This window comes from Malus domestica, chromosome 07, assembly GCF_042453785.1.
Source record: "Malus domestica chromosome 07, GDT2T_hap1".
Taxonomy (NCBI): Eukaryota; Viridiplantae; Streptophyta; class Magnoliopsida; order Rosales; family Rosaceae; genus Malus; species Malus domestica.
Window position 1 is genome coordinate 20,848,456 of NC_091667.1, and position 20,982 is coordinate 20,869,437.

Genomic DNA, 20,982 nt, shown 5'->3' on the forward strand with positions numbered 1-20,982 from the left:
CAAATGGATTGCATGCATGAGGATGGACGTTTTGGGCATATGTGTGTGCAAGTGTGTGTGTGTAATTGCAAGGATAAACAATGACAACTCATACACATGCAAAGAAGCCCACATGCAAAGTGAAAGACTCTAAGTACAAAGTATGCAAGAAGATGCATTTTGGAGGCCTTTGGAGCATGTTTCGGGCTTGGAATGGATAGCAAATGCATGGGCCAAAGTGGATGGACGAATTTGAGAACTAAAGAGGCCAAGAATGTGAAGAATTAGTGTCCAAAAGATAAAGAATTCAGCCCAAAAATTTGTCACTCCAAGTTGCACACTCCTTGCCATGCAAAACACATAGAATTCCCTTTGGATTCTCATGCCATGCTTGATCACTCTTGTCCCCTACATAATTTCTGATTTCATGCTTTAATTCATTTAATTATTTCACTCAATTGCTTGATACCTCTTGTTCCCTTCACCCATTAGATTTTAGACAACCTTTACATCCATTACATGCACCAATTGATGCTCCATCATTCACATTTGGAATCCAATGGCATGTGTCACACATGTTGTTGCACCTTTGACCCATTTGTTGACACATTTCACCTCCCTTTCCATCTCTATGCAATGTACACAATCATTCATGCTCCCTAGCTGCAACACCACTCCATTTTACCCTTCACACTTTGCATCATCACTTCATTTTCACCCTTGGACCATTGCACACCACACACACCAACTTGCCATGCATTTCATCCCTAGCCTAACCTGATTTTCTAAGGTTTTTGGGGCCTATAAATACATGTTTACACCCCTTGGCCAAAGGATAATCCCCCATATTCATCATTTTATCACAGAAATTCGTCCATACACACCCTAGGAAGCAAAACACCCCAAAAACACCATTCTAGTGCCTAGAAAACATAACAGCCACTCCACCTTCTTCCACCCTCTTTGCCTAGTTCTCCACCACCTTCCAACCATCAAACACTCTTCCACACTCACCCTAAACCCCTCCATATCATTCCCCATCCATTCTACACCATAAATCCACCCAAAAATCTGTCCACAAGCTTCATGCCGCAACAAGGAGGAAGGGAGATCCATTGATGCACTTGCTTTCCAAGTTGGAGCATTTTAGGTGTTTTCTTTCCTTGGATTTTAATGTCTAATTTTATGTATCTTTGTATTGCAAGAATGAGGAACTAAACCCCCTTAGTTGGGGCGTGATTCGAAACCATGTACATGCTTGCAATATGATTTGATTACATTCAGTTGTTATTTCATAAGTTGCGGATTCAATTCGTTCATCTACTTGATTGATAACTTATTTGTGTATGTTGATTGAGAGTGCACGCTTAGTTTTCATGCATGAATATGATGCTAGATTATGAGGGAGTTTCACCTAATAGTTACAATCTTATAATCACAAGTAGTGAAGGTCGCTTGAAAACGATCGCGTTGAATGAATTCTTGGCACTAGTTTCATGCTCATCATAGTAACGAATGCCTTGTCAACACTTATAGTTCTCATTGTGCTTCATGATTCTTGATTGTATCTTTATTGTGCTCATCACGTAAGGAACCTTTGAGGAATGCTTTGAATTGTTGTATGCGCTTTTCCATCCAATTCATTAACTTAAGGAGAACTTGAAGGTTAATTTAAGCGTATCTAATTAACTTGGGGTGTTGAGTTTCATAATTTATTGAAAGAACAACTGAAAATCATTTTGTTTGCAAGTGTGTCATGTGTGGAGAAGAACCTCCTAACTAGCCTTTTATCCATCCTTTTCATCCAAAAACGTTTTACAATCTGTTTTGTTTTAAAGTTTCTGTTTTGTTTTCAAATTTCGTCCAAAACAAATCCCCCTTTATTTTGAAGTCTTAGATTAGTTAGAAAGTGTTTTGATTTGTGTTTCTAAGTGTTTTGATTCAAGTTTTCATCCAACTTCGTCCAAGTTCTTGTTAGGTTCTCAAAACTGCCCAGAAAGTGGTTTTTAGGCAGTTTTGAGTCATTAGGTTGCTGTTTTGAGTTTTATGTTTGTTTAAGTATTTTAAAGTATAGTTTTGCATTCTTTGAGTCTAGTTTAGTGTTTTAAATTTTGTTTTTATGTTTTTAAGTCAGTTTTCAAGTGTTTAGCAATCCCTCCTAATCCCCGGCCTAGAACGATCCCTACTTACATACTTTACTACATTTGATAAAAAGAGGGTTTAATTTTGTGTGTTAACTTATTTTTCACATCACCGCGCGTGGGGGTGTGTAGAGCCATGCCCTTGCTGGCACGTGATGGTGCATGAGGGCTCCAAAAATTATTTTAAAATTTTGGGCATGTTCCTGTGGTTGTGTAGATCACGTTGGTATATTTAAACACCCCATTTGAGCAATGTATAAGAAGTTATTAGCCAGTATTGGTTATGTGCTTTAAATTAATGTTTTTATAGTTGTTTCGCATATAGGGGAGACTTATCCCGAGGACGAGCATAGTCAAGGGCGACTCGGGGACTACAACCCTTCGACATACCGGTGAGTGGGCTTTTGGTTTTAAAAATATATGTATATGCTTGGTATCTTTCCCAGAAAATGCATTTAAATGAGTTATGACTTAAATTATATATATATATATATATATATATATATATATATATATAATTGTGGTGCTGTGGATGCTCAGGCAAGTTCTAGGTGAGTTTATGAATTGTGAATGTGAATAACGGTTGTGATTAATTGAGGAATATTGTCACCTCGGTGTTAGTAATTTAGACAGAGATATGGCACATGCCTGTATATAATGTCACATGCCGCACCATATGCTCACATTGGATCCAATTTAGGTGCACAGTCTTATCGTACAGACAATTATATGTGGTTCCAACTCGTAGGTGACTAGCGATTTTTCGCACAATTATAGTGAGAATGTAGTAAGGAGCATAGTAGAGCATAGTTATATTACACCCAGTCCTGTCGTACAAGCCATTACAGTGGTTCCGACTCGTGTGCAGTGTAGTGTTGTATAGGTCACTTGCAGTAACTCTGGCTAGATGGACTAATGAGCTATGAATTCTGCCGTATAGACCTCTGCAGGGGTTCTGGCTAATATATTATTTTTCCATGAATTTATTATCACCTGAGTTACTTATTCTGTTTCATATTTTGGCATGGCATACTTATGAAAATGGATATGTGAAGCATGAATTGAAATATATCTGTATATATACTTATATATTTATTCCATTTTTGATAAAATTATACATGGTTTACGGTAGGGGTTAGAGCATTTGATAATGAAATGGTTTTGAAAAGCTTTGTTTTTGCCCACTCACACTTTCTATTTTGCGCCCCTCCAGGTTTTAGATAAGCTAGTTCGTTGGTGGCTCACGAGGATTGACTGGAGGTTCTGACAGACTATCACAAATGTAGGGCATCTCTGGGTGTCATTTAATTAGTGATTTTTTTCTGGACTGAACTTAGGCTACTTATGCTCTGATTGTGTATTCACACATTTTCTAGCACTTACCTTAGCTAGTACTCTTATGAATTGGTTTTTAATTATTCATATTCTCTATTATCATTATTGCTTCCGCACTGTGCACATGGCTACGTCACCCTCACGTGACGGCCAACATGCTCTGATTTGGGTGTGTCATGAATTGTGCTTTTCATTTGTCATTTAAAAATAAATAAAAATAAAAATCAGCTACCAAACAAATTGTTAGTCAAAAGAAAGAAAAAAAACTAAAAACGAAATAGTTATCAAATAACCTCTTAGAACAACTGGAATTTAGTTAAGTAACTATTTTCGATTTTTTAGCTTTTGAAAGCTATTTTTGTGAGTCTTCAAAATTTGGCTTGATGTTAAATTCAATTTTCAAAGAGAATGAAAATAAAAACTAAAAATGAAATGTTTATCAAATAACTCCATTAAATTCAGTCTAATAAGTAAAAAAAAAAGGAAAAGAAACAAAGTGGTTGGGGAAAATGAGGGTGCAAAGTGTAATACGAAATTGTGAAGAAGAAAAAATGGATAAAAAACAAGGGACAAAAAAAAAAGAAAAAAAGTGAAAGAAAAAAAAAGGGGGGACGATTGGTAGCAAAAATCTGACATCTTCAGTCTTAACGAATTTGTACATAAAAAATAATCAACATAGTTGATTAAAGACCAAAGCCTCACACGCCCACGAGGTGGGGGAGGTTTGGCGAATGGATCTTTGATGCATAAGTTAGTTTCTCAAGATATAGGATTAGGGTTTAGCCCTATACATGACAACATCTTATGGCCAAGGTGTGTCATCCATTGGATATATAAGAAAAGAATATTCTCAAGATATTAATTAAGAGATAATTTATTGGAATAATGATGGAAGTATCCATGATTCATTGTGATAGGGATTCCTTACTTGATAGAGTTGCTATTCAATTGGGAATGTATTAAAAATAAGATTTAGTAATTAATCTTATCTTTAATGTCTTTGACTTTTCCACACCACAAGCAGGGAGCCTTAACGGTCGTATTCAATTGCTTGGACCTTTAGGGATGATGAGCTATGAATATTTGAGAATCCTGCCCATTTAATATGGACAATCTTATCTTTCTTGAGAAAAAAGTCTGTGTTTTGTATTTTGGATTTTTTTGATTATTTTTTATTCCACAAGTACAATGACATTGTACTTTTGTGCTATATATTTACACACTTATTTTATGTTTTATATACTCTTCTTAATTTCTAACCGTCAAATTTAAGTAATTAAAGAAAATCAGTGAATGCAAATTAATAAGAATGCATGAAATGTCAAAATAACTGTGTGATGCTCACCCTATAATTTTCCTTTTTGGTTGTGCTGTGGACAAATGTCCCCTTCTTCCTCTCATTAAAATTCATCAAATGCTTGAATAAAAGCCACAAACACCCATAAATCTCAGGCTCACCCTGTTGTATGGACAAAAACATAGCTCAACTCCCACGCTCTCTCACGCGCCTCTCTCTCTCTCTCTCTCTCTCTTCCCCACTCTCACGCATAAACAGAGGAGGAGAGAGGCTATAGAAAGAAATAAAACGCTTTCTTTCTTACTTCACTATCTGCCTGTTCTCTCTTCTCTCCCTCTCCCTTTAATATCTCCTTTTGCAATTGGTTTTGCTCACCAGCTGATGAGCAAACATGTTTCACCAGCCAAATCTAGAGCTACCCATCTCATGGTTTTCTACCATTTGAAGGAAAGCTTGTGCTTTTTTACCTTTTGCTTCGTTTAAGGAGGTCTGGGCGGTGAAAGGTTAAATTTCTTTTCGGTTCGTTTGTTTTTCACCGCTATATTGAATCTCTGCACAAATCTAAGGGAACCCATTTGGCCAGTGGCCGTGGAGAAGGCAGGATTCGAATAAAAGGTACGTGCTTAGGTGGATTTTGTTGCAGGAAAACAGTTTCTCTCTGCTTTTGCTTGTGTGAAATTTTTATATTTCTGTGGTTTTTTTTTTATCTGTTTGTGCCATCAATGTTATGTGGAACTATTGTTTGTTGATGTATTGCTTTCTGGTTTTGGTGTTTTGATTGATTGATTGTTATCCATGGACTAATAGCTCTTCATCTAACTAAATTAAAATCTCTCTTAGGGTTTGATTTCTTTGAAAAAAGCACAAGTTTTTGCTTTCAATCTAATTTTAAAGGCCCCCTTTTGTTTTGTTGCTCTTGCTTTGGATGTGGGTTGTAAACTTCTGCAATTAGTATTGGCCATATGCTGCTGAGAAGTGTTATTTTTTTTATACCTTCACCTGGTATGCATTTTAGTTTGATATCATTTCTCTACTGGGTTTGCATCACTGCATGCAATCTCATATGTGGTTCATTAGTTGTGTATTTGATTTTTCTGTTTTGGCATCAGGTAGAATTTCTATCAATTACAAGATATAATTTGGTTATGCTGCATTCTCTGTCGCATCTGTAATTTTGAAGATATGGGATTTTTCTGTATCGAATTTCCGGTATTCAATTAGCTAGACTGTCTGTACTTTCTTGCTGCACCTACCGTCCTTTCTTTTGTTTTGCCTTTCAAATGGAGTGTTTGACAGTTACCAAGTCGCTTCTTATAGAATGAATATTGATTTGGATTCTGGATAATGAATATTTTCTGTGGGAATAGCGAATAAAAATCTCCGAAGGTGGATTGATTTCTGCTTATGTGTAGTCTTTTGATTAGTCGGAATCATGTTTCATTCCTTTTATGTAATTATTAAAGGTAGAAGGGAGCAGTATTATCTGCTGATTATGGTGTCATGAATCAGTCAATCATATCAGATGAGAGAGTTAATTTAGCTGACATCTGGAAGTGATATGCCATCTTTGATTCGTCAATTTTGAATTTGTCTGTCTCCGACTCGTATTGGTTTGGACAACTGGTTTTGTAACTAATATATTGTTAGTGATGCTAATCTCGCGGTCGCTAGCTTGTGTAATGGCAAGAGAATCTCATTAACATAACTTTGTGTGTTGTATTTTCTAGATAAGAATTTTTTGTGTATTATATTTGTGTTCAGGTTCTTTTCACTTTACTTCTCTTGATAATGGAGGGAGAAACATCATGGTTTAGCCATTCCTTTGATAACATGGCAAGGCGGACTACAGAGTATGATTCATTCTCAGAGCTCAGTGACGAAGGAAATAGAGAAGCTAATGCAGTTTCAGTGGATTTGATACTTCCTGATGACCTGTTGGAACGGATATTAGCATATCTACCAGTTGCAAGCATTTTCAGAGCACGTAGTGTGTGCAAAAGGTGGTATGAGATTCTTAATTCAAGAAGGTTTATGTGGAACTTTTCGCACGTGCTATCACAAAAGCCTTGGTATTTTATGTTTACCAGCTCTAATGATCCAACTGGTTATGCATATGATCCTATCCTCAGGAAGTGGTATGGCATTGAGCTCCCCTGCATTGAGACATCCAATTGGTTTATTGCTTCATCATGCGGTTTGGTATGCTTTATGGACAACGACAGTAGAACGGAATTATATGTCTGCAACCCTATTACCAAAACATGTAGGAAGCTTCAGGAGCCCCCTGGCTTGAAATTTTCTGATTACAGTGCACTTGCAGTTTCCGTTAACAGGAAGTCACATGGTTATACAATCTCAATTGTGAAATCTAAGCAAGTTGCTGGAAATTTTTTCGAATGGGATGTCTCCGTTCATATTTATGATTCCGAAACAATGATGTGGATGACCTCTTTGACAGAGGTTCTGACAGGATGGAGAGGTGGGGATGAGAGTGTTATCTGTGACGGGGTTTTGTACTTCTTGATTTACTCAACTGGGGGCGGGTTACCAGACAATCGTCATGGCCTAATCACATATAATCTTTCATCTCGTTCTCCTCATGGGTTATTGATACGCAGTTTTATTCATGTACCTTCCCCTCTTACATGTGGCCGTCTGATGAACTTGAAGGAGAGGTTGGTTATGGTGGGAGGGATTGGTAAACAAGATCGGCCTGACATAATTAAGGGGATTGGTATCTGGCTTCTAAAGGGGAAGGATTGGCAAGAGGTTGCGCGAATGCCTCACAAATTCTTCCAAGGGTTTGGGGAGTTTGATGATGTTTTTGCCAGCAGCGGCACAGATGATCTCATATACATACAGAGCTACGGAGCTCCAACTCTTCTTGTATTTGACATGAACCTGAGGCATTGGAGATGGTCACAGAAGTGCCCTGTAACAAAGAGGTTCCCACTTCAGCTCTTTACTGGTTTTTGTTTCGAACCGAGGCTCGAAATTTCTCCTTGATTGTGTGGATTGATAGGATGTTGTGGTGGTATTATACCAATTTGTCCGAAATTCCTGTGTTCCACCTTGTTTTCTTTCTTTTCCCTTTAGTTTTCAGTTACAACATTTGTGTCCAAAAATTTGTATACATATAATTTACCTGCAGATAAAAAGCTGCTTATTAATGGTCATGGCTATATTATTCTTTCAATTGGAATTACCGCTGGTAATACAATCTTATGAGTTCCTGACATGTAACTTATAAACATTTTACCTTTTAACTCTTTTGCATAGGGATTCTGTCATACAATTGGGGATATATGATATGTTCATTTTCTTTATTCCTCACGTATATCCCGGGATGCCTAAAACATTTCCTTTTCATGCCTCATTATCTATGTGGGAGTGGCAATCTATTCCAATGACATACATTGTCTGGACCGTTAGATTAGCGAAGTTTTGTTCATTAGATGGTTCATACTCTGTTTATATGTCATAAGTGTTCATACGACGAAATTTCCATTGATTGGTACTGTCCCTTTTCAAGTTCCATTGATACGAAGGTGTTTTCCTAGTCCAAGGGAAATGATCAATTTCTGGCAATGAGCCAATGACAGAAACTTCGTGTGGTATCTTTTAGCGAATTCACTTGTTTTCAACGTAAAAATAATCAAGAAACTGATTAGGCTCTTAAAAAAGTGGAGATTAAGAGGTAAGCTCGGGTTTGCCTTGTGTGGGTTGGTTGAGAAGTGACGAAGATCAACACTTTGGTTTTAAAATTCTATATTTAATGGAGGTAGATTTTGCTTGGTGGACATGTGACGGTGGAAGATTGTGATTTATGAATTTATGCTGCTATTTTTTTTCTTGTGGTCCAAAGACTTGTGCCCACTACCAAATATTTTAAAGAAAAAGGGTTTTATTTTATTGAAATGCCTTGGCTTTTCGATGAATCTTAATTTAAGTTTGGAATTTTACGTAAGTATTTAGCTAAATTAATTAAAGTAGTGTGGTTTCCTCTAAAGCACTTAAATTTGAATTTTTTTCTTTGTAGTTTAGCAAAATATTCTTATTAAAAATTTCTTGCAAACTCATCGACATCTCTGTAGCTGTTTGTGTTTTGTATGCTTCTGGAATCGTCATCACTCCAATTCAAAAAAGTTTTGAATTTTACGATTTAAATGTTTAAAATTATTCACATTATTCTAATGGTATTGATTTGTTCAAATAGAAGTGAGGGCAAGTTGACAACATTAGAATTAAAAACACCAAATGAGATCACTACAATCAATATGTCCAATGCTCCATTCAGGGGATGACAAAAATCTTTGTCATTTTTCTTTTAAGATAAAACAAAACCTTTTCTTCGAGTTTTACGATACAAACAATATTGAGAGAGGAAAAAATCAAATACAGAATTTCGAATTCAAATATATACTCTTAATTACTTGACTTGCAAGCACAATATATACTTTTAATTACTTGACTTGCACGCACTTTGCAGTTACAGGGGGGCTATTATGAGAACATGCATATACAGAAGTTTATAACTGAAATTTGTTTCCCTTAATAGTCTATCTAAAAAGGTTGGCAATGTCTTTGCTTAGTAGGTGGCTAGTGTAAGAGAAGAATCTAAACACAAAATCATTTAGATGAAGTGCTACTTTTGTAACAAATCTTTTTATAGGAATGTGATTTACACAAAATCATTTGTCTTTCTCACTCATCAATTGTCACGTGAATTTCATTATCACTTAAAATATAAGTATTTAATGAGTTGAAACTAAATAGAATATATTATTTTATGTTCACATATGTCCCTAACTAAGGACAATCTACCAGCCTTAACCCACCCAAATTAAAAATAAATAAAAAATATCTAACTTAGCTCTAGAAGCCTGGTCGTCCATTTTCCCCATCCTTTCTTGTTCTTTTCATGTTTATGGTTTTTAATACCAAATTGCAAAAAATTGCAGAAGGCATTCAACCCACCATAATAATCCTCCAAACCTACATCACAAAAATCAAATCATGGTAGAAAGAAAAAAAATAAAAAATAAAAAAAACTCAAATTTGTCAACGGACAAATCGTGACCAATCGGATCTGGGGAATAGGGTGGGGCCAAGGGTTTTCCTCTAGGTGGGTTTTTATTTTTGGTAAAGAAAAGAAAAAACAAATTGGTTAGATTATAGAACACGGGGTGGTAGGTGAGAGAAGTTTGCTCTTGAAAACAAGGCTAAGGGGTAAGAATAATATTAGGAAGACTAAATTTATAGATAAAATTTTGTAATTAAATGATATGAGAGTTTATTGTTTATTTATTTGTCATACAATAGATTTGTTAAATTAGATGTTAGATCAGAAAGCCAACGCGGTTTGGACCTACGCCGTAGTGTAAGGGCAACACTCCTCTCTACAACTATGGTAGAGAGCGACAATGATGACAAACGTTGATGAAAATTATTTAGTTTTCAAATTTTGTCTACAAATTTAATCTCCTTAACATTACCCCAAGGTTAAATATGAAAAAATAGTAATGAGTTTATTCTTTTTTTTTTTTCAAAGGACAATTGGTGGCAAGCCACGGTTATCCACCCCTTTTGGTTACCGGAGAGGCGATCGGGAATTTCACCCTGCTCATGGCCACAGTTAAGCAGACTTACTAGCTTGGAGCATCAAACTCGGAACCTCCTGCAATTTTTTGTTTATTGGGGATTCGCAGTTCGCGTCTTTACCACTGGAGTTAGGGGTGGGAAATTTTGCCATAAATCGATTTACCGACCGAACCATACCGATCGGTTCATAATGGTATGGTATAGGTTTGGCATTTTTTCATAATCGGTTGGCATTATACTGAATCGACAATTAATGGTATGGTTTTGGTATTGGATTTTGTATACCGGCGGTATGCCATACCGACCAATATATATATATATATATTTTTTTTTTTTCTATTTAGATATTTTAGGTATTTTTACATGCTTGACTCCTCGGTTTTAGGGTTTTAGAAAATAAATGACTCCTCTGTTTTAGGGTTTAAAAAATAAAGGTTGTTCAATTTTTTTTCTAACTCTTGCACGACTTCGAGCAGCCTTGATCTCTCAGTTTTCTTCTTCTCTTCAACGCACACCTCCCTGGTTATAAGGGGATCTTATCATCAGAACCATACTTTTGAGTTTTGAGTTTTTTGTTTATGCATTAGTTGCTACAATTGAATTTAGACAATTATATTAGTTAGACTTTTGAGTTTGTGAACTTATAACTATTTGGATTATGTTTGCTGACAATTTTTGTTGGCTTATTTAAGTTTTGATTTGATTTCCATTTTAATTTTTTAAGTCATGATTATATTGGCTTATCATCGATTGAAAAATAGCAGCAACAACTTCTTTTTCTCTTTTCTAGTTTGTTATCTATGGGTTGATGCATGGTGTTGAGCTGTTGTTTTTGTAGCTTATTTGCAAACCACTGGTTGTGCCATTTACCAATCGAACCAACCAATAATTTTGGTTGAACCAATTTTTGGCAACCGCAAGAAGATGGATGGCTAGCAGTAACTGATTTTCGGTAATTATGTATATATGGCTGACAGGTGGTATAAGGAATTTGGCATGGTTTGCCAACCGAACCCAGCCTTAACTGGAGTCCATATGACACTTAATAAATAAGAAAGGTAAACGAGAAAAACAAGTGGGAAAGGTAGCTATCATTCTTCTTTTTTTTTTTTTTGTTTTTTTTTTTTTTAATCTGTGCTCCCGTAAAATAAGGAAGACAAGAATTGAACCGTGATTGTAGGTGGATAAGTGTTTTATTAGTGAACCTAGAAACCCTCCTTTTGGCAAAGGAACTAACAAATTGGATTAATGCATCCATCAATCCTTCTAAAGAATTTACCCTATCGTGAATTGTTTTAGTGGATAGAAACTTTTTCATTAACCCGTTTTGAGTTCAAACCGTCCCTCCCCTCTTCTTAGCATAGTTTGAAATATTAGTATTGTTTGTAACCAAAAAGTTCAAACTGCATATGAGTTGTGAACATGACCATAATGGACATGAAATGGAAAATTAAACATACCAAAATCGAGGGCAAAATGGTCTAATAAAAATGGACCGTTGTTGGGGTTGGTGTTTTACGTCTTGTGCCAGACGCGAAACTCTGTTAGCGTTGGCATTCCAAAAACGGCAATATTGGTTGTTGAGGATCTTTCTTTGCGCGCGTAAAAGTGCAGTAAATCAATGAATCCGATGGGCAATCCTCCTCGCCTCTCTGTCGTAACCATGCCAACAACTATAGCTCAATTTTTAAAACTGATGACGAAGACGACGACGATGCAGCAGAAGCCAATAAGTTGTACCTAAAAAAAAAAAGAGAACCTTTTCCTCCGGAAATTCTTGGGATTCGAAACAGGGTTTCTGACAAAGGTAAATCTTTGCGCAAACAATGTTCTTTTTGGTGGGTTTGATTTTGTTTGATCTTGTCAGAGATATTGAAGCCAATGCAAAGGTGGCTTTCGGGTTTTAATGTTGGAAACTTTAACGAAAAGCACCCGGTATTGTTCACTTTAATGAAAAATCATATTTTTACACTAAAAAGTCAATCCTGGTACTATTCACTTTACCATTTATTTTGTCCTTATCATTAAAACTCAAAGTTTTCAAGCCATTTTCATTAGTTTTCCTTTTAATGTTTGGTTAATAACTGCTGGGTTGGTTTGGAGCTCATGTTTTTCCTAGGGTTTTCTGTTTTGATTGGTAGATTTTGGCTCTTGGTTAGATAAATGTCAGATACCAAATGATCCCATTTGCAATTATGAATCATTTTTTGTATTTTGTTTTTGTTCTTTGAACGAGTTTTGATTATTTATAGAATAGAGAAGGGTTCTTTTGGTTTCAATTACTTGCACAAGAGGAACTTTTTTTTTTTTTTTTTTTTTGGTTAAAGGAACAAGAGGAACTTTATTAATGTTTTACAAGTTGATAAAAAGCAATTCAGAAAAAGAGATTATAACTTCTTATGTCAATTTTTCGTGGTTATGTTTAATCCTCAGTTTCAAATTATTTTTTGAGTATGTATTATGTCTTGCATTACTTTTTAGGTGATGATAACACGTTAGAGAATCTCTTGTATTATCAATATTACATGAATCCTTTGTATTGTAAATAACATGTATAATCGTGAATATGAACTATTGATTATATGACCAGACCGTCAGTGTAGCAAGAGAATTTTACGCATCGTTGTATTTGTGGGTTGTGGTAATGATTTTTAACTCAGTAGCTTCAGGACCACATTACTGTTACATTTCTTTGTTGTAATGCGTGATGCTAGTAGATGTGCTAACGAACTCAAATGTGTAACATCGTCTACTTTGAAATGCTGATCCAATAAGAACTATGTCTCAGGGCGATACATGGAGCTTCTGCAAGAGGAACTTTCACCAGGTGACTTCAAAGCTGCTAAAACAAACTGTATAAAATATACCAGGCAGGGCTCAATACACGGAGCTTACATCATGAATGACTTCGAATGGAAACATTACAGTCCTACAGTTTTCAGGTTTATTTTCAGTGTCCTCTCAGATGTGTTACATGTCAAATTATTTTCGTGCCAGGTTTCTTTGTTCGTATAATTAGAAGTGATTTAGCATGTCCCCACATATATGTCTATGGTATATATATACATATGCCTCTGTTCGTTGCTATCTTTTTCGATTTTGAAAAAGCTATAATCGAATAGATTGTTTGCAGACGTTTGCTGGAGCTTGACAGTATTAGTTACGACGACTACCTGCTTACAATATGTGGAGATGACACTCTAAGGGAGGTTTCTTTACCAGGAAGACATGGTAGGGTGTATATATTGCCTGGTGACAAACGATTCATGATTAAAACCCTGCGGAAATCAGAAAAGAAGGTAAAAAAAAATCTCTAGTGTCATTTTACCATTAATGGATGAAAGGTAACAAAAAACTCTGAAACAATTCTTCTTATTTTTATGTTCTTTGAAGGATTTTGTGTTTCTAAAGATTTATTTATGAATTAATTCGAACTTTTGATGCAGTTAATCAACAAAGAAATTTGCTTTGCTTTTGTATCTCTTTATCAGCAGTCTAAGCATATTACTGTGTTTACTTTTTCTCATAGGTGTACCTAGAAATGCTTCCAAATTATTACCGCCATGTTAAGAAGTATGGCGCCTCACTTTTGAAAAGACTGTATGGACTTCATGTTATCAGGCCACCAGGAGGTATCAAGGTACGATCTTCTCAGTTACGAGAATTGAAGTTTACTTATTTAAATTAAATGCAATATAATTGGGTAGAAATAGCACACAATATACAACCAATCATAAATATGAAAATAGCGCTATATACAAATGACTAAAAATATCAACAAAGATGATGCGGAAACTGCATCATCTTTTGCCTTCCATGATGCTCATAATAAGCGTCATGGATGATGTGGAAACTGCGTCATCTTTTGCCTTCCATGATGCTCATAAAAAGCGTCATGGATGATGGTGTCATAACACTCGTATATGCAAAGGGCTTGGATGAACAAATTTATCCTACCAAATCCTCCTTTAATTAGGTTTTGACATATTCAAGTTCCTTCTAATCAATAGTTACATTTTTTTTTATTTTTTTTTTGAAATGAGCAGGTTTACTTTGCCGTTTGGGCAACTGTAATGCCGTTAGAACTATGCTTATATAAGTGCTATGATCTCAAAGGGTCTTCAGTAGGCAGAACCTGCAACAAATCACAAGTTCACGACAGAGTCATTCTCAAGGATCTGGATTTTGACTTTTGCTTTTACCTTGACCCATTGGTACGAGATCGGCTCTTAGCGTAAGTACCTTTGTCTAATTATCAATGTCATTTCTCAGCACATCTGCGCATAAGCAAACTTTTATGCAAAAAACTTGAGTTCAGTTTGAATTTTTTGGATGTTAGTGAATAGCAGGTGCCTCTTTGAAATTTTTTATTTTACTTGAAGATTAAGTCATTATTTAAATTAGAAGCAGCTTTGATCTCAAACTCGCATGTCGTTTCCTATTTTCTTGTAATAATACAGCACTCCTAGGATGTCTGGAGATGTTCTGAATGAGCCGTTGTAGTTGTGTTCAATTATTTGAGGGCATGTAGCCATCGGTACTATAATAAACAAAATTTTGTTTTTGACTCCTTTCACCTATTGGATGTCTAGAGATCTTGAGAGTCATGAAACTTTACTTCTCTATTGTGCACTGCTGCTGCTCTACAAATTATCTGATTTGTATCTCATTTCTAAAAGAAAATATGAGCCCGTAATATTGCCATTGTTATTTGGCAGGTAAACTACAAACTGACATTGTTTTCTTGCCAAGGTGATTTCTATGGAGACAAAGGGAGAATGACTTTAGTTTGGAGAGTGCATTCACAAACTAATATTTTGGAAATGCATTCCATCATATATAATTTGTTTCTAAGTAATTACAAATTCCTAATTATTCATTTATTCGCTTGTTGGATTTTGGCTGTGGTATGTTATACACAGATTTGATTGTATAGCTTATCCTATTACGCACATCAGTCTCAGAAGACAAAAATTATTACAAGGATGCATGGATCTGTTTGCATCGTGACATATATATCCCTTGTTTTGCCTTATTAACATCTTTTGTCTTCTTATTTTTTTATAGGCAAATCAAGTATGACTGCGAGTTTTTGGAAGGCGAGGGCATCATGGATTATAGTTTATTGCTTGGTATACACCTAGATACTTCACGTTCATTGGAAGGTGGTTCTTCTCATTAATCGTTTTCTACCGCTTATTCTGCAACTAAGTTTTTCATCAGCCATAGATGTTTTGTATCATGGAAATCTATGCAGACTAGGAAATTCTAAAATATGAGAATACAGCAACCATAGACAGAAATATTTCTGCAGAAAACTGGTACAAAATTTCCAAAACTGCGATGGTATTTTTGTTTTCCCGTTCTTGTCGTCGTGTCAAATATAGTGTTAAGGTTGCATCTTTTTTTCATGAATTGAACATATACAAAGTCTTAATTCTCTAACATAAACAATCCACCTCTCCCTTGGCAGGTTCAAATGATAAAAAAAATTCCGGAAGTTTTAATGCCAAAAGGCAAACGGATGATACTTCAGAAGACGATGAAACCTCATCAGAGTTAACTCTTGCCGATATATGCGATCTAATTGACAGGTATTGTATTGTATATATTGCCGCATAGAATTCTGAACAGCAAGATGAAAGTAGGTTTAGATTGGTTCTGTTTGGGTTTAAATATAGCATCAAAATGTCTCAGTTAGCATAGAATTGTGCTAGGTTCTGTTTGGTGTAAACATAGTTGGAAGTTTGCTTTTTCAACTATTTTGTCAGCTAGACTCATCGAATAAGTAATACCATCATTGAGGCTCTGCTGGCGAGATAATTGCAGTAATTTCCTAATGATGGTTTAGCTGTGACAAACTAGTATCTGAGTGGTTTGTCCTGGATGCGGAAGAAAGCAATGGCAGATGACACGAGACTCTTCCCATATCAATTCTTGTCACTCTTGAAAATCTGTATTAATTTTCAGTTGCTTTCTTTGGCTTTCAGGACAATCCCCTCTGATAGGAAGTTTTCAGGGCTTAAGCCCTGACAATAGTAGGGGTGTAAATGAAAGTGCCTTTACAATTTAGGTAACAGTTGTAACTAATAAAACCTAACAAACTTCCAACCATATGTTTCTTCCAAATCATATATGCTGCTTACTAGTAACTGCTTTATTTTTCTTTTCTTCCTCTTGCTCATTATTCTTCTGCTGCAGGCCTGATTTTAAATTTGGTGACAGACTGCCAGCACGAGCTGTCCGAACCTGCAGGAATGAAATGGAGAGTAGATCATATAGCTCCAGCAGAACACAAGAATGCTTCAATGTTCTTTTATTCTTTGGAATAATAGATTTTTGTCAGAATTACAACATGAAGAAACGCATTGAGCATGCTTGCAAGGCAATGAAATACGACTCAAAGTCCATCAAAACTGTGAACCCCAAAGCCTACTCTTCTCGCTTTCAGGAGTTTCTGAGCAAAGTATTTCTGCCCGAAGAGTCGGACTAGTCTGAACACAACTGGCAGGTTCCGTATGCTCCTTCAAAATCTGACCTTTAAATTTCTTGTATGAAACACCTTCATGTTATTGTTAGACACTGAAAAAAATAAAACTGAATGAAAATTAAAACTAGAAAGTAGTCATATTAGACCTGTTCGTGCCACATTTGGGCTTTCAATAAGGATGGTCTATGTATGAGGCAACAGGCAGTAGCTCATGTCCATGGTTCAGCTCAAGTCTTACAAAACTCAAATGTCAGAATCGGTACTTAGGATTGTATTAGATAACTCACTAGATTTAAGGTATGCTAAAAGAACAAATGAAGATATTTTATCCAATTTAGAACATGGATTACTCATGAAGCAAATGTAACCCTTCCAATTTTCACCAAATGCTATGATATCAAAACCTTATATATACTTCATCAAGCCTTGAATCCTATGGTTATCTAATCCAATTTAGGCTTTGTTTGGTATTGTTTCTTTTTTTACTAAAAACTGCTTCACTTTAAAATTAAGCAATGAAAAAATGTTTACTAAAAATAAAATAACTTGCTTATTTTTAAAGCAATGGCCTCCAACAACTTATAAAAGCAGCATGTAGGTTGCTTTACTTTTACAAACAACTTTTATAAAAAGCAGAGCTGAGCCTTTAATGGATATTTTCAATTCTTGTAAATACCCTCATTAAATTTTTAAATTGACATTGTTTATCCTTCTACATATATTTTCTCTCTTGGAGAACAAAGTTATCACCATCACCTACCACTACAACAACTAACATTACATCACCACTGTCATCGTCACCACCACTACTGCCGCTACTCATCACCACCTCCACCACCACAACAACCGACACCACTAGCACCACAATTGCACCACCATCCGTTGTCGTCACCGTCGCCATTATTGTCACCACCGCCACCACTGCCACCACAACCCCCACAACCACTACCACCACTGTTACCACCATTGTAACCTCTGCACACCAACCACCACACCTCACTATTGGCACCACCACCATACCTTACAGTTGTTGTTGCCATCACCATCATCGCGGTCTACTCCACCACCACTGATAATGTCACCGCCTTCACCACCATTATCATCGCCACCACCTATGACTGCAACAACCAACCTTACACCACGGTCGCCATCACCACCACCTTTGTTGCCACTACTACCACCAAAAGTGTTGCAATTGCCATCTCTACCACTAGCACCACTGCTACCTATAACCCTAACTGCCACACCTTATTATTAATACCACCACCGCACCCCCACCATTGTTGCTGCCATCACCTCCACTATTTCTGCCAACAACCCCACAACTATGTCTATTTTTGTCATTATATACATATATATCACTTTGACATTAAATTTTACCAAACACTTTTACACAACTTTTCTTAAATAACAATTTATCAAATGCTCAACTATTTCATTTTCCAGATAATTATCCTTAAAGCACAATATAAGCAGTTTTTTTTTATTTTTTTTTTTTTTTTAAACATAGCAATCCCAAACTGGCTCTAAACAGAGCCCTAAGTATGCACTGTAACCATGAAGGGTTTCTATTCTTGACACACCGTTAAGGATGTGATTTGCATCTCAATAAGGAACCGTTTGGAAGTGTTTTTAAGATGACTGAAAGCATTTTTGGAGAACATGTTTTTGGATTCCAAAAGCACTTGACTTCAAGTATTTTTTCAAGATTCACTTGCATTTTTGCTAAGGATTGGTACCAAAAATATTCACCAAAAGAGCTTTAACCATTTTAAAAGTACTTCCAAATGAGCCATAATTAAGTTCTTAAAATAACTCTAAACATGTTTTGACAGGGATTCAGCCACAACATAGTCGAAGATTGAGCTAATTGATCATTTTAGACAACGTAGTAAAGAGGAGAGGTTTCCGGTCGAGACCAAGAGCTCTATCACTTGTCAGCTATCTCTGGATCCAAATGTCGCATTTCGTGCATGTTGTAGAAAATACAAGCTTCTGTATAAATAGGATTGTGAACTTGTAACTGATGGTAGTATTTATAGAGAAAAATATAATTTTGAAGTTAGGTGCTTAGCGGTAAGTGTATCCCATTGCATGCACAAGTTGTTCATAATAGATGATTCTTGCTGTAAATTTCATAGGAACATAAACTCTCATGGAAATTAAACCTTCAAGTCATATTGTTCATAGTAGACTTCTGCATGCCATTGTATGCACAAGTTGTTAATACTAGACGATTCTTGCTATAAATTTTAATGTGATTACATGAAAATATTCATGTAATATTGTTCAATGTAGACCATTCTTTCTATAGATTTCAATATGATCATTGTTAACGCCAAAATCCGTTAAAAGGATATAATATTACAAGGGTTTCACTCTTTGGGGGAATGGATCGTATAACTGGGTTGAACTTTGGTGGGTAGATCTTAGTGTGATCACTCTCCCTGCTTATCAAAGAATCCCTACCTCCATTGATTTCATCTGTATAAGTTAATTAGTTTAAATTTCTCTTACAATTATTGTATAGTATTAGACTTAGACATAGTCTATGTATATAAGTAATGGCAATTGCCATTGATCAAATCAATATAACAATTATCTGTTGGAGATTAAGCTTGCTGCATGATTGAAGATAGCTTGGATTTCAAACACTTCTTGTGTGATTAAGTAATGGATTCAGTGTGTATGCAAGCACTGAGAGAGCAATGTACTCTTTGCAACATTCTCTCTGATTGCTATCATCATACCTTCTTAACTGCTCGAATCCAACTTTCACCAAAATAACCATTTTTAAACTAAATTCAACATGGCCTCAGAGCTTGGTTCTATCTGAATCAAAGGGCGTAATCTATGAAGAAGATTTCTGAGATTCTAAATGAAGAACTCAAGAGGTTCAGTTGTAACGGCTAGATCTGGAGGTGAGCTACGAGCTCTGATCTTCACTAAGATCAACTACGATTTCGTTTCAAGATGAAGATTGTATTCAAGTCTTATAATCTTGATATGTTTGTGGATGAATGTTATAAGGCACTAGCTGTGACTAAAGGAGAACAAGATGAGAAGAAGAAAGCTCAGGATCTGGTTGCTCATGATGCTAGAGCTCTCAAACTGATTCAGAACTCAATTTCAAATGAAATTTTCTCAAGGACTGCAAATCAAGAAACTGCTAAGGCAGCTTGGGATATACTGAAGCAAGAGTACTGAGGAGATTCTCACGTTCGAGCTGTGAAATTACAAGGTATTAGAAGAGATTTTGAATATGCCAGAATAAAAAATGATGAATCACTTTCTGTGTATGTTACTAGATTGTTTGACTTGATAAATAAGATGAAGATGTATGACGAAGATCTCTCTAGTAAAAGAAATGTAGAGAAGTTGCTTATAAGCTTGGCACCTATTTTTGATAATATTATATCTGTGATTAAGGGTACAAGGGATATGTTGTTGCAACTCTGAAAAGGGTTTGAACAAAGGCTGAATAGACATGCTAATGATGGAGATGTTCACTGAGAGAGTATCCAATAGTCTTAGCCTACAATCCAAGAACAGCTCATATGCTGGGGGTTCCAAATGTAGAAAACCTGGAAGAACAAAGATAAGAAAGGAAATGTGAAATTTGGTGAAAAGCCAAACTATGTGCCTAAATTTGGGGGAAATAAGTAGAATACAAAAGATGGATGCAAATACCGTGGAAATCTGCACTATGGAGAATGTTGGTTCAAAAGGAAAACCAAAATGTCACGAGTGTGATAAATTTGGATATATTTGAAGATAGGCAGCTTGAGCATCATGTGGTCACAGTGCAAATGACAGGGAACATATGCTTTCCTTTGCTTATGGAAGATATGAATATTCTATAGAGGCAGTGGTTGAAGAAAATATATGGGATTAGCATAGAAGGATAAGACATCTGAACTTCCAAAGCTTTTATCTACTAGATGAAAAGGAAATAGTGCATAGGCTACCTAAGTTGAAAGGAAGTGGTGGAATTTGTGCTGGTTGTGCTGCAGGGAAGCAACATAGAAAAGCATTTGAGAAAGATCAAGTGTAAAGATCCACACAACCTCCGGAACTAATTCACTCAGATGTGTGTGGACCAATGCAAGGTTACCACAATTGGAGGAAATAGGTATTTC

General features: G+C 35.9%; 2 protein-coding genes across 4 annotated transcripts; both read left to right on the forward strand.

The window, feature by feature from the left end:
• The first annotated feature begins 4,905 nt into the window (after positions 1-4,905).
• On the forward strand, positions 4,906-7,948 carry LOC103439271 (F-box/kelch-repeat protein At3g61590-like). The gene is made up of 2 exons (XM_008377812.4): positions 4,906-5,367; positions 6,514-7,948. Exon 2 carries the CDS (start codon positions 6,541-6,543, stop codon positions 7,756-7,758), a length of 1,218 nt encoding a protein of 405 aa, XP_008376034.3. The 5' UTR covers positions 4,906-5,367; positions 6,514-6,540; the 3' UTR covers positions 7,759-7,948.
• A 3,948-nt stretch (positions 7,949-11,896) lies between these two features.
• LOC103426719 (putative phosphatidylinositol 4-phosphate 5-kinase 11) lies at positions 11,897-19,136 on the forward strand. Of its 3 annotated transcripts, XM_070824774.1 has the most exons (9): positions 11,897-12,160; positions 13,142-13,295; positions 13,487-13,652; positions 13,883-13,993; positions 14,400-14,587; positions 15,421-15,518; positions 15,827-15,947; positions 16,555-16,864; positions 18,679-19,136. In XM_070824774.1, exons 2-8 carry the CDS (start codon positions 13,150-13,152, stop codon positions 16,844-16,846), a joined length of 1,122 nt encoding a protein of 373 aa, XP_070680875.1. In that variant the 5' UTR covers positions 11,897-12,160; positions 13,142-13,149; the 3' UTR covers positions 16,847-16,864; positions 18,679-19,136. The 3 variants fall into 3 exon arrangements, with proteins under 3 accessions (XP_070680875.1, XP_070680874.1, XP_070680876.1); XM_070824773.1 differs by lacking the exon at positions 18,679-19,136 and having other exon boundaries at positions 16,555-17,001; XM_070824775.1 differs by lacking the exon at positions 18,679-19,136 and having other exon boundaries at positions 15,421-15,485; positions 16,555-17,001.
• The last annotated feature ends 1,846 nt before the right edge of the window (positions 19,137-20,982 follow it).

Coding starts and splice junctions, on each gene's coding strand:
- LOC103439271 (XM_008377812.4), top strand. CDS start 6,541: ATGGAGGGAGAAACATCATGGTTTAGCCATTCCTTTGATAACATGGCA.
- LOC103426719 (XM_070824774.1), top strand. CDS start 13,150: ATGGAGCTTCTGCAAGAGGAACTTTCACCAGGTGACTTCAAAGCTGCT. Junction 14,588..15,420: donor GTACGAGATCGGCTCTTAGC/GTAAGTACCTTT, acceptor ATTTTTTTATAG/GCAAATCAAGTATGACTGCG. Junction 15,948..16,554: donor ATATGCGATCTAATTGACAG/GTATTGTATTGT, acceptor CTTCTGCTGCAG/GCCTGATTTTAAATTTGGTG.